Source organism: Cibotium barometz, chromosome 23 (genome assembly GCF_041138505.1).
Source record: "Cibotium barometz isolate CiBa-2024 chromosome 23, ASM4113850v1, whole genome shotgun sequence".
Lineage (NCBI taxonomy): Eukaryota > Viridiplantae > Streptophyta > Polypodiopsida > Cyatheales > Cibotiaceae > Cibotium > Cibotium barometz.
Genome location: NC_141068.1, coordinates 17,859,701 through 17,872,204, shown reverse-complemented (window position 1 = coordinate 17,872,204; position 12,504 = coordinate 17,859,701). Strand labels below are relative to the sequence as shown.

Sequence of the window (12,504 nt, the reverse complement as noted above, 5' to 3'; positions counted from 1 at the left end):
GAGCGCTCTAGCTCCATCTCTTTCTCTTTCTTTCTTTTTTCCGAGAAAAGATCCTTTCATTAGTTATAAAAAAAACGCCCACTGGGCTACAAAACCCTCTCCTGCTCATAAGAAGGTAGAGCAAAGAGCCAATCAAGGCAGCTAGGGAGACTCTCCTCCATCTCTTTCTCTTTTTCTCTTGCAAAGTTTATTATTCCAGTTCATTAAGAGTTTTAAGTGTGATTAAGTTGTGCTCACCGCCCGTCAACTCTATGAAGGCCAGTTTCAAGGTTCCATTGCCGGGATTCCATCATCAACTTTTTCAAGAGGGCGAGCCCGTGGTCGACACATTTAATACCATGGCTGGAACTAGTGCGGAGATGAAGGATTTGTCTTCGGAAGAGGACGACTACTACGAAGAAGACGAGGAAAGCGAGCAAGAAATACCTCCCGTTATGCCAGAATTTGAAGATGATGATGCCACCTATGAAGCAAAGATGCAGAGCTTGATGGAGGGATTAATGGAACTCACGAAGGACTCACGTTTTCCACAAAACTTCAAAGTTGATTCTAAACCACGGAAGCAGGGGTCTGAGAAGAAAGCTAAGCCTCAACATTCAGCTCCCATCTACCCAAATGTTCAGCCATACCCCAATTCTTCTTCTTTTCCCCCACCTACCTATGGAAACCCTGCTAATCCTTCTCATCTTGGTTACTTTGGCGGAGGCTCTGTCTTTCATTCCATGACGGGTGTACCCAACATGGGCATGACTGGGAGCTATGGCATGCAGCCAGGTATGTATGGAGGTATGCCAAGAAGTATGTATGCTGTTGTTTTGTTGGGAATGCCTTGGTGCCATAAAGTTAAAGCGGTAGTAGATACTTTCAATAGGAAAATTACTCTCACTCACAAGAATAAGGAACAAAGTTGGACATCAAACCAGAGGAGATGGGTGTGTTGCATGAGGCTACTTTCGCTTGTCTTGGACATAACGGTTGAGGTTACGCCGATCATTGGGAAACTGCGTCTCAGTGTGCAAACTTACACGGACAGAGAGGATGATTTCTACATTATGCCTTTGGAGGGTTGCGATGTTTTTTTGGGAATACCTTGGTGCCATAAAGTTAAAGTGGTAGTAGATACTTTCAATAGGAAAATTACTCTCACTCACAAGAATAAGAAACACACTCTTGATGTTAAGCTTAAAGGAGAATCTATTCCTGTTGTATCGGCTTCGGTCATTTCTCGTTTAATGAAACAACATCTTTCTGTTTACTTAGTGTATGTTAAAGAGAAACAGGACACAACAGCGTCTAACCTGTCTGAGTTGGTTGTACAAGGAAAGAATGGATTTTCTCAGAAGTTTTCAAGATTGTTTTTCAGAGACTTTGACACGGGAGTTGCCGCCTGCTAGGCCTGAGGATCATGTGATTGATTTGATTCCTCGGAGTTCGCCACCGAATAAGCCACCTTATAGAGTAAGTGCAACCCAACAAGAAGAGATTATGAGCCAAGTGCATGATTTGTTGGACAAAGGGTTGATTCAACCGAGCTCTTCGCCCTATTGTTCACCAATGCTTTTGGTACAAAAGAAAGATGGTTCTTGGTGGATGTGCATTGATTACAGGGCACTGAATAAGATTACCATCAAGAACAGATTCCCTATACCACGAATCGATGATATCTTGGACCGGTTACAGGAAGCAGCTCACTTCAATCGCATTGATCTGAAGAGTGGATACCATCAAATTCGCATCAAACCAGAAGATGTGCACAAGACAGCTTCCAGGACAACTTTTGGACTTTATGAGTTTTTGGTCATGCCTTTTGGTCTTACAAATGCTCCAACGACTTTTAACAAGATGATGGATCGAATTTTCCGACCTCACCGTGCTTTTGTGGGCACCTTCTTTGATGATATGATTGTGTTTTCTCATTCAAAGAAGGAGCATCGGAAGCATTTGACCAAAGTGTTTGAGATGTAGCTCCAAGGTTCACAAATCAACTCACATCAACATGGAATGTAAGCATCAAACCAACTAAGATAAGTATGAAGCATGTGTCACATGTAATACACATCATGTCATATCCATATAACCTTCATGTCCACCATCATGTCACAATTAAGCCAATACCAATGTATTGATTAATGGTGTTGACGGATCTTAAGCATGGCCAATAGCATGACAATGGTTCTCCAAAACATGTGTAATGCATCAATGATATGTGCAATGCTTCTATAACTCAAGCTCCGTTACTTCCTTGATTTAAGTCTTGCTTTATGTGATAAGCCTTGGCTCTCCAAATTCATAATTGTCAAAGCCTCGGATAGCAACTTTTGCATCAGTGTAGTGTGAAAAGGAGGCATGGTATACAAGTGAATATGGTTTTTCCCTAATCAAAATTAACAAGATATAATCATTTTTACTTTGCTAATGAGCTTTCTATAGCCTAGCCTTGTGGTACTCCAAGCATGAGAGCAAAGATGTGGTACTCCATCTTAATCGAGTGCATCACCTTCTTGCATTGGTATTAGAGCTAAGGCTTTGATCCACATTTGATTTGAGAATTGAGAGATTTTCATGCATTTTTCAAGAAAATGTATGGTTTCTTGGTTTTCTTGATTTTCTTGATTCGCTTGATTTTTCTTCCAATCTCTACAAACCCTAGCTATGGCAACCTTCCATCACTTGCCCCAAAACTTTTGAAATTGCTGAAAGTCACACATTCTTGACAAAACCCTAGGTTAAACCTACATCTTTGTATGGATCATTAGCAAGATCTTTTCAAAGAAAGCTTTAGGAGATACTTTCAACAGTATTTTTAGGGTTTTAGAAGTTCAAAATCTTTTATAAACCCTAATTTAAGGGGAAATGGTGAGCTGTGAGTGATGTGTTAGTTCTGTTTACTGCTATTTGAAAAGGTGACAGACAATGGCTAGTTTCATTTGCTGCGCTATTCAAATAGGTGATAAAACGAGCTTGCACAATTTCTTTACAAGTTGCTTTGTGATAGGCCTCCCACGGTGGACTAGTCTTTGTTCCCATTTTCCACAGCAATGGCAAACTGTCTTTCCCCATGGTGATCTCCCATGGTGAACCGGGGCTGGCACGATTTCTTTACAAGCAACTTTGTGGCAGGAATCCCATGGTGAACTGGTCTCTCTTCTCGTTTACCACAGCAATGGCAAACGGTCTCCCATGGTGAACCGGGACGCATTTATGTACAGGGATGATGAGCGTCCCAAGGCTTTAGCCCATAGTCCCAATAATTGGCATTATTTACATTGCCCATGGAATCTACATTACCCATGTTCTCACAATGGATAACCATGATCAAGTCTTTCATGAGAAAGTTTGCAAGTGTATCACTTTGACTACTAAAGATTCTAAAAGGCTAAAGGAATCAACTCCCGCTCTGTTTCGCCATGACAATCTAGATGTACAATACTTAGATGATGTTATGCAAAAGGACTTTCACGAAAATAAGGATGTGTGGACAAGCGAAAACCTACAATCAAATATAAAATCTCGGTGCAGACAATTCTGCCAAAAGTAAAGACGTTTTTGGAGAGTGTTGTCATCTTATTTTTCCCTGGGAAAATGCCATAAGCAGTGGAAAATTTGTTGATGGTGTGTATTATGCAACACGTGGCTTTTTTGAAGTGATCCTTTCAGAAGCAGCATACAAACAACAACTGCTGGAAAAATTACCATTGTATTATGGTAGGCAAATAGTACATGTGCTTCCGTGGAATCCTACAAAGGATTATCAGGCCCTTATCAAACATCAATGCTTGGTATGGGTTGAGGTGGTTAACTTTCCTGTGAATTTTAGCTAAGCACTGCCAGGCTTGGATCAACAGTTGGGAACTTTAATTTGTGCCCCACGTGTGATGGGCAATCGTAAGTGTTTCTGCATTCTATGGGACATTGATAAAGCCACCTCTCCATCTATTGCTATGGAGATGGATGATGTACACATGAAGGAAAAATGCTGACTTAAAATGGGGTGTGTTTGCAGGTGCATGCTTCACATGCCATAAGTTAGGGCATTTGGCTTCGGATTATCCCACTCTCACATTGCGGCCTTCGGCTGATTCTGTTCCGATGGTGAATGAACCAGTAGTTCAGACTGCGACCATTACAATCAGGCACTTGAACAAAGTCATCTGCATCTACATCTCAGAATAAAGTATGCACCCTTGCAAACGTTGATGCTGGGATGTTGGGGGCTGATGTGCTTAAGGGTAGAATGATAAAATTGCAAAGTATGCACGCTGATATTGATATGGCCTTTACTTGAAATTGCTCATTTTCTTCTGACAATGAATGCGCCAATAAAATGTATGACATACAATGTACAGGGGTTGGATAACACAAGAACTTGGAGATTGGTTTGGAACTATACGTACAGAATGAAACTAGATATAGTATGTTTGCAGGAACATAATCGAAATGGCCATCAAATCTTTATGAAGTGTATGTTGAATGGCCAAGTTTATGAATTTGCATCAGTTTAGGCTCCCTCAGTCATCAATCTTCTTTCCTTGACTTCAAGGCCTACATAATCTCTTTACTCTTGCAGTGGAAGGACCTTTTGTATAGATTCAGTAGTCTGTTAAGCTTTTGAGGAGATATGCCAAGCTAGTTGGCTTACTTGAACTACCCGAGGATATTAAAGTCCACAATGTGTTTCATGCGTGATTGTTGAAAAAGTATGTTGCTAACCCTAATCATATTTAGGAGGTTGTACATAGGTTGCAGGAGAATGGGACCATAGCAATGCGTGCGTGCAAACAAATTCAGAGCAATGTGCACGTGTATTGATTCAAAGCAATGAGTACACAGTGCAGAACCAAGAGAAGAGTATCCAAGTGAATGAGTACGTGCAGCAATCTACTGAAGGAAGGGCACGTCTACTGCCACAAAAAGAGTACATGTACCAATCCACTAAAAGAAGGGTACGTTCAGTACGTCCATCCTGATTGAAAGAAGGATGCATTTGTTCCTATGTAAGAAGACTATTTTAATCCACTTTGCCAAAAAATGGATTTTTGCCATAATTATAAAAAATAAAAGCCGGATTCTCAACTTTCCATGCACCAAAACTATTTTGAGTGCCCAATTGCTTATTTGAGTGCACCGATTTACTATTCAAAGCTTAGAAGAGCTATTCCCTGCATCAAAGGACCAAGAAAGAAAATGAAGGATTCACCGATCTGCACAAGAAGGTTTCTTTTAGAAGATCTTTATTTGAAAAGGAATGGCAGTTCCAAAGTACTGAAGATTCACTCAGAGAAGAGCTTTCTAACTGTGATTTCCAGCTACTATCTTGAAGAACTGATAATCAAGAATCTCTAAAGATTCTTTGAAGACCTCTTGATGCTGAAGCCAAAATCTTGAAGTTTTGTGAGTGTGCTGAAAGCTCATGATATTTGATTGTCATGATGAAACTCTGAAAAGAGAGGAACTGAGGCCCTTGTAAGTGTGAGTGCAATGAGTGCAAGTGTGTAGGCAGATTGAGACCCTACAAGTGTGAGTGCCAGTGCGAGTACGAAATGCTTGGGATTGGGCGGATGGGTTTCAACTCTTTAGAAAGTGCACGTTGTACCATTGGTTTTTGAATAATCAGCTGGTAAACTCTCTTGGTTTGAGCTCTTTCGAAAGTGCACATTGTACCATCGGTTTTTGAATAATCAGCATTCACAAGGAGCTCAGGTACTAGAGCACGGCCCTCCTCCCCTTGGCAGACTGTACCAGATTATTGTGCTACATCACCTCTTGCTGGCCTTTTCCCCATGCATCAAATTCAGTGGCTGATCTGGAACAAACTCTGGACCTCAATGCTCCAGCTGAAGCTTCTTGGGACAACATCACTTTACTTCAGCACTCTCAAAGACTTACAGGGCCCCACACTGCAAGATGCACACTAAAGCATGGAGGACCTTTGTCACTAGGCTACAGATGGATTTTCACCTGGCTGGCAAAGCTGCACCAGCCAGACTCCTCGTCCCAAGTTGCCGCTAGTCTTCTTCCAGCTTGGACCAAACTATAGCCAGCCCTTTTACAAGCCCTCCCCACACAGAAAAAGAGCAACTCCAACCCCTTCTATGGAACTATCTGCCCATCGGACACCAGCTAGGCATGTGCTCCAACACCAGAGACCAGTACCCAATTGAGGTATCAGATCCAACTTCATCAGTGTTGCCAATATTTCCTACAAACAGTTTCACTGATTGACACACTATGGGAGGTCAAGACCCTCATAAATTCTAGACGTGCCTTTGGAGCATCATGGGAGTGTCCAGCTGCACACAGAAGATATGGCAAAGAATGGTGTGCCTATTCATTCAGTGCCTCCCTCACTCAAGTTTCATCACTCCATGGTGACAGGCCCTGCTTTACACTAAAGAACAATGGCACTAGCATGGCCCTATGTCTGGAATTCCACCCGATTACCACAGTACAGACACAACAGGTCCACTCCCTCAAGACCCTCCAGACCACAAGACTCCATGTGAGAGAGGATTAGCAGCCTTACTGGGTAGCACATTTGGCACCCACACCACCACGAGACTTAAGAGGAAACTTCCACTCCCGTGGCAGAGACCATCAGTGCCATTTGGACAAATTCCACTCTCTCAGCCCACAGCAGGTAAGATTGCTTTTAAGGTAACCCTCGAGCTATGATGGAGCAGCAAGCAGCTTTTATGTGTATTTGGGACCCAGCTCCATTCTTGATTAGAGCCTCAAATGCACCTTGGGTGGGGACCAGTGGTTATCGGCCTGATATGGCTACACATAAGATTACCAAACTGTTTCAAAGTTTTGCACATGGATGCGTCTCATTGGCAAAGGACCCTTGCAATTAGAAAGAAAAGCATCAGCCACTACTTCCATATGTTCCAATTTAATATTCAGCTCTCTATCCAATTGCATATGTAAAATAGCCATGGAATAACAATTATTCTTGACTAAAAGTAAGATTCTGAAATATACACACCTCAACCTTTGCCTGCAGCCGATTTTCTACCACATTTTTTGCAAGATACTTCAATGCATCCGGATTTGCATCATTTGCAAATACTCGCCAAACCTTCTTTGCTGATGCGACAGCTAGAGGACCCGCTCCTGCAAGGACATCACCTGCCATATCCATGGTTTCTTACTGATGCCTGAGGAGCATTTTAACACAAAGTTTGCCAAATAACGCATAAAAGATTGCAAAAGTTTATGGAGTGTGTAAATCTCACACACACAACTTCCAAATATCAAACTTTAGGCACATCTTTGAATTCTTCATGTAGCATTTAGGACCACATATGGGCCACTGCGTTTTCTCCTCATCCAAGGGAGTAGTGAATGCATGTGGCAACCCCTCTTCAAGACACCCCTAACTGATAATAGTGGCCTTTCTTACAAGAGAGACTCTCATGCATCATCTCTACAAAAAGAGACAATAAACCTTAGCACCTACATTTAGTGCTACCCTCAAAACACTTCAACATGCTCTTTTATGGGCGAGCAGTGAGAGGGTACAAAGCAGCCTGTGAAGAGAAAGAGGCTCGAGTATTGTGAGACTAGGAAGCACACCTGGGTTAAATTTGCATACCCAAGGACATGCATTACCATGATGCTGGTTGCAGGAACGTCAAGTAGCTGCACATGCATTGTATCATGAGCTAATAGAATCACCAAAAGCACATCACTTTCATGATGTCTTCATAAACTATCAAAAGTATGATGTTTGAGGAGTGTAGAAAAGTGTGTTTTACATTCCTTCACATTATACATAAGCATATGATTGTGGCCTAAAATAGGCATGTTTTAGCCAAAGCCAGGAGTTTCACACGGGCAGATGCACGTATCCCAAGGCTAGAAAGCCAATCTGAATTCATCCATCTCACGACACAAGCATACAAGCCCAATACTCCCTGCAAGGCCAGCTACAAAGATGATGTCGAAGCAAGCCATGTAGTTGTTGATTTGCTTTCTAAGTTATCCCCTAGGTGTCACACAGGATGTGGCAGGCTGAAACGAGGCATCTGTGTGAAGGGGCAGGCTGCAAAATCTTGCTAAAAAAAATCTATGAGAGATGAAGGATTTGTGTGAACTCCCAGGAGAACAATCATGACTTGTAATCCTTGAATTCATGTGACTTAAGTTTTGAATACCTTCATAAGAAAAGAATGTATTGAACAAGGGGGTCCATCTCTTCATCTACTTTCACTTCAGCTTCATCACGGAGAAGGGCATCTAAAGGCACCTTCATCAGCCTGAGGTGACGCCAAAGAGAGCACGAGCAGAGGCCGCATCCGAATGGGGGCCATCTTGCTTCCACCATTTGGGCTTATTTGGAGCAGCTCTGGCCGCATGGGCACAGCCACTAGTCCCCATCGAAACCTGCCCGAAGATGCTCCAACAGATAAGGATCCTTGCTGTAGCCCGCCACCTCAGCTTTAATCGGTGTAGCTACACATGAAGAGTGTCTATGTAGGGTTAATCATGATAGACTCAGGTGCTGATTTAGGTCCTGATCCTTGTGTCTGTCAGCTACTCTGGTGAAAGCATTCACTCTCAATTAAGATTTATGTACTGAACTGTTTTGACAATGATGTTCTTCCATGCAAGCAACACATATTCACCCCATGATGAACCCCCCCCTCCCCCTCCCCCTCCCCCTCCCCCCTTCCCTATCTCCTCTTCTTTTTCCCCTTCCCCCCTTTTTCATGGAGTTTTTTACTGGTATGAGAATACAAAGCAAAGTTCAAAGACTGAAACTGAAGGCCAGATACCTGCATGCGCTCTCTGCTCAATTTAGGCCAGGAACAGATCAATTCACTGATCCCGCACAGGCGAGGCACCCAGCAGATTCATGAGGAGCTTCAACAAGCCCTGGTAGGGGGGGACATTGATGTTCTTATCATTCAGGAGCATCACCTTACAGCAAGCCACACCCACTGTTGCTGGAGGATTCCCCCGAGCAGGAGCCATACTTATCGGTCCCCAACGTTTGGCCCCTTGGGGAACTAAGGTTGCATTTCATTGGGCCTTCCGGCACAATCGCACCTGGCCACGCTCAGTGAGTGATTCTTCACGTTAGGGAGATCTGCCTCAGGCTCCTCACGCCGGCCGCACATCCTTCTGGCTTCAGGTGCATCAGGGTCTCCCCATGGCGGATGCTTGATGCATGGGAGACTTTAACATGCTTGAGGACCCAGAGTATCGCAGCGCGGGGGATTCCAGAACCCGACAGTTTGATGCCCCAAGAGCACCACTTAAGAGGAGCTTCTCTTCCACATCAAAGGTCAGCACACTTGGCACCTTCAAGAACTTGGCCACTCGCCAAGCAACCTTTCCTTTTCCCATTCTGACTGCAGATCAGTGAGCCCCACCCTCTCCCGCCTTGGCCTCTTTTATGTGGATGAGGGATTGTGATAGGGGTGGCATGTTGGGCATCCTTGCAGGCACAACTTTCTCGGACCATGCCCCTGTGATTCTAGCCTTGTTGATCCTTGGCCATCCTTTGGGTGCCTCTGGTTATATGCAGTGGCCAGGCTCGGAGAGACGTGCACCAACATTTAGGCATTGGAAGACTCGAAAGTCTTCCAATGGATCAGAAAAATGCCTCCACCCAGCACCTCAGGAGGAATCACAGACGGAAACAGATTCATGCAGCTATCCCCAATGAATGGCTCGCTGACACCTTTCATGATGAGTATCACCCCAGATGGCTGGCTGCTTTTCCAGGACAGGTGTACCGCTGCAAGTATTAGCCATGCCAACAAACCAAGACCACGAGGGAGATAGCATATTTTTTACTATCTTGGCTGGATGGAGATTGATGAGAGATGACACACAGGACTTCATCCTTAAAACTGTCCACCCTGTGAGAGTTGTGGGTCGCTCAAGGAGGCACTGGTCTATTGACCCTCTGCCTGAGTCTATGAATCAAGGTTCTTGGTGCCTATGGCTTTATGGTGGATGTCCCACTAAACAACTCCCATGGGATAGTCCTTCGAGTACAACCCTAAACCAATGTAGCCTCGGCCCTCTTGTCAACAACAGGAAAGTATTGATAAGTGGGAATGGATTGATGCAACCAATCCCTTGAAGATTTTGCCTTTCTTCAATAACATTGTGAAAAATGCCATACTAATTCTACTTGGAAGATTCATAGAATTCCTACCCTCATGCCACACTAAGAAAGCTTTGTGATTAACACAATGGTCTCCCTGGTAACCAGTGGAGAGCTATCTTTGGTGTGGATCCAGCTTGCCCTAGATGCGCATTTGCCGATGAGACTGTAAAACATTGTCTCTCGGGTTGCAGAGTTGCCCAGAGGATAAGGAGCTCCATAGCTCAGCTTTTAGGCAGGTTGAGGAGAGGTATTATATACAACACTTGGGGCGACATTACATGGATAACTCAATATGGACCACACGTTTTCTTCGAATGTGATGATCATGACTCCGCCATCATGATCCACATAGGGATGGTCCATGGCTGCACACTCCAGGATATTCCTCGATCACATGCCACATCGTCCCTAAGCCTAAATGCCACCTGGGAGATTATTGCCACCACTAGAAGGCTAGCTGTAATGAGGCGATCGAGAACACCAAGATTTATGGAGTATGGCCGAGAGGTCTCCCTCAACTACATAACGTGGAAAGGTAGCTCGATGGCAATGGAGCATGTCCTGGATCTAGAGCTGATGAGGGGATCATGGCCGACGTCCAGGGGGGCGAGGGAATTGGGCACGCTGGAATGGGGAGGCCTGGTCCGAGTAACTCCTCTTGGGCAAGGTGGGTCTGGAGCAGCCTGAGGTGGGTCCACAGGCCACTGTATGGGTGTCCTACTTCTCGGTCCAAAAGAAGCTAGTAATGGTTGGCTAGCGAGGAAGGGGTCGGGGTGGCTCGGGCCGAAGCTCTCTCAAGAAAGTGTTGTTTGTGTGTGGAGCTGAAGTAGGAAGAGCCCTAGGCAATGCTAGTCCAGGAAGTCAATGATCCTAGAGAGTGGGCCAAATCCCTCATGGAACAGACAGTGAAACCTCCCGCAAATCTCAAAGTATACTAGGTAGTGACATATGTAATGCTCCTCTATCTCAACCTCTGTGTGGCATAATCAAGAGATCCTCTCCTCCCTAGGTCTTCGTATGAGCTCCCCTTGCTCTAAAGACACGCTTAGCTCTTCTTGTCTCCACTCTGAGGGAGTGGGATGAAACCCCTACCTGGCCAATTGCAATCCGCATGGCATGGGACACATCAACACTCTGGTAGCCCAGCTGCTGGATGAAACCAATCAAGGCGGTGGGATGAAACCCGTATCTGGCCAATCGCAATCCGCACGGCATGGGACACTCCTCTGTCTCAACCTCTGTGTGGCATAATCGGCAAATCCTCTCCTCCCTAGGTTTCTGTATGAGCTCCCAGGCTCTTGAGACAAGCTCAGCTCTTCCTATTGAGGCGGTGGGATGAAACCTGTATGTGGCCAATTGCAATCCGCATGGCATGGGACATATGAACACTCAGATAGCCCAGCTGTTGGATGAATCCAATCTCAATGAGCATGAAGAAGTGATCAAGTGCATCTTCGGTGGGAGCTCCGAAGGTGTAATTCATGTGCAACGGGTGTAGAGACTGAGAAGATCTAACCGGATAATCCGATTGGTGTCCTCATGAGAGAGCCGGAGAAAAGGGGAGTCCAAACTGTACTGAAGTGGTGGGAGGAGGCCCACGCGGAGCCCATATCCTCAAAACCACTTGGAAACTTGGCCATACCATACTCCAAGGTGGCCCTCAAGTGCTAGCTATCTCGTGGAATCCAAGGCAAGCCTCAGGTACCTATGGGGATCCATGTGACTGATGCGATGGAGATATGTGACAGTCTGGAACAGTTCATCCACTACCATTGGGGCTACAGCAAACTCTGCTTGGATAATCTCATGTGGGACTAATGGTTTACTATGGATCATACAAGAGAGCATCATGACCTGCGCCCTCTCAACTCGTTGCCAATCCTCATCGGATAAATCTGGCCCCCAAAAGGCTGCTCCATACATCAAGGCTAGTGTGAGGTGTCAAAAAGCCAACCCTTCGTCCTTGGCTCCTGGAAATGTGCCTGGAAGCTCTGCCGCTCTCAAGAAAGCTCAAGACTCTGCATATCCCCGTGTCACTCCGGCATGTGATGCGGGAAGCATGGTGAAGCGTGGGCCACTGAAAGTTGACACTGAGGTAGACATAGGATGAGACAATCTCCACAGGATCCCCGCTGTATGTGAAGCTCAATCTAGATGTGAAGGGGCGGAGGTATTGAAGACCATTACCTTGGTTTTACCAAGGTCAACAGAGCGGTCCCACTGAGTGCAATAGTCCTGTAAGGCATCCAAATGTCTCTGAAGCCCCTCGTGAAAGGAGAACGATGTTAAAGTAGTAGGGGGATCAATATGCCTGTCAGTGTGGGACCAGCCCCACCTAATCTATCAATGAAGCTTGAGATCTCATCAATGTAAAGGCCAAA

The 12,504-nt window shown here is 44.9% G+C and overlaps 1 protein-coding gene across 1 annotated transcript in view; it reads right to left on the bottom strand.

The window, feature by feature from the left end:
- Window positions 1-12,504, bottom strand: part of LOC147625693 (Met-10+ like family protein) — a 74,269-nt gene that overhangs the window by 20,829 nt on the left and 40,936 nt on the right. Inside the window, exon 6 of the mRNA XM_086817200.1 lies at window positions 6,986-7,128. Coding sequence (XP_086673326.1) covers window positions 6,986-7,128 — 143 coding nt within the window. The remainder of the gene's footprint in view (window positions 1-6,985; window positions 7,129-12,504) is intronic.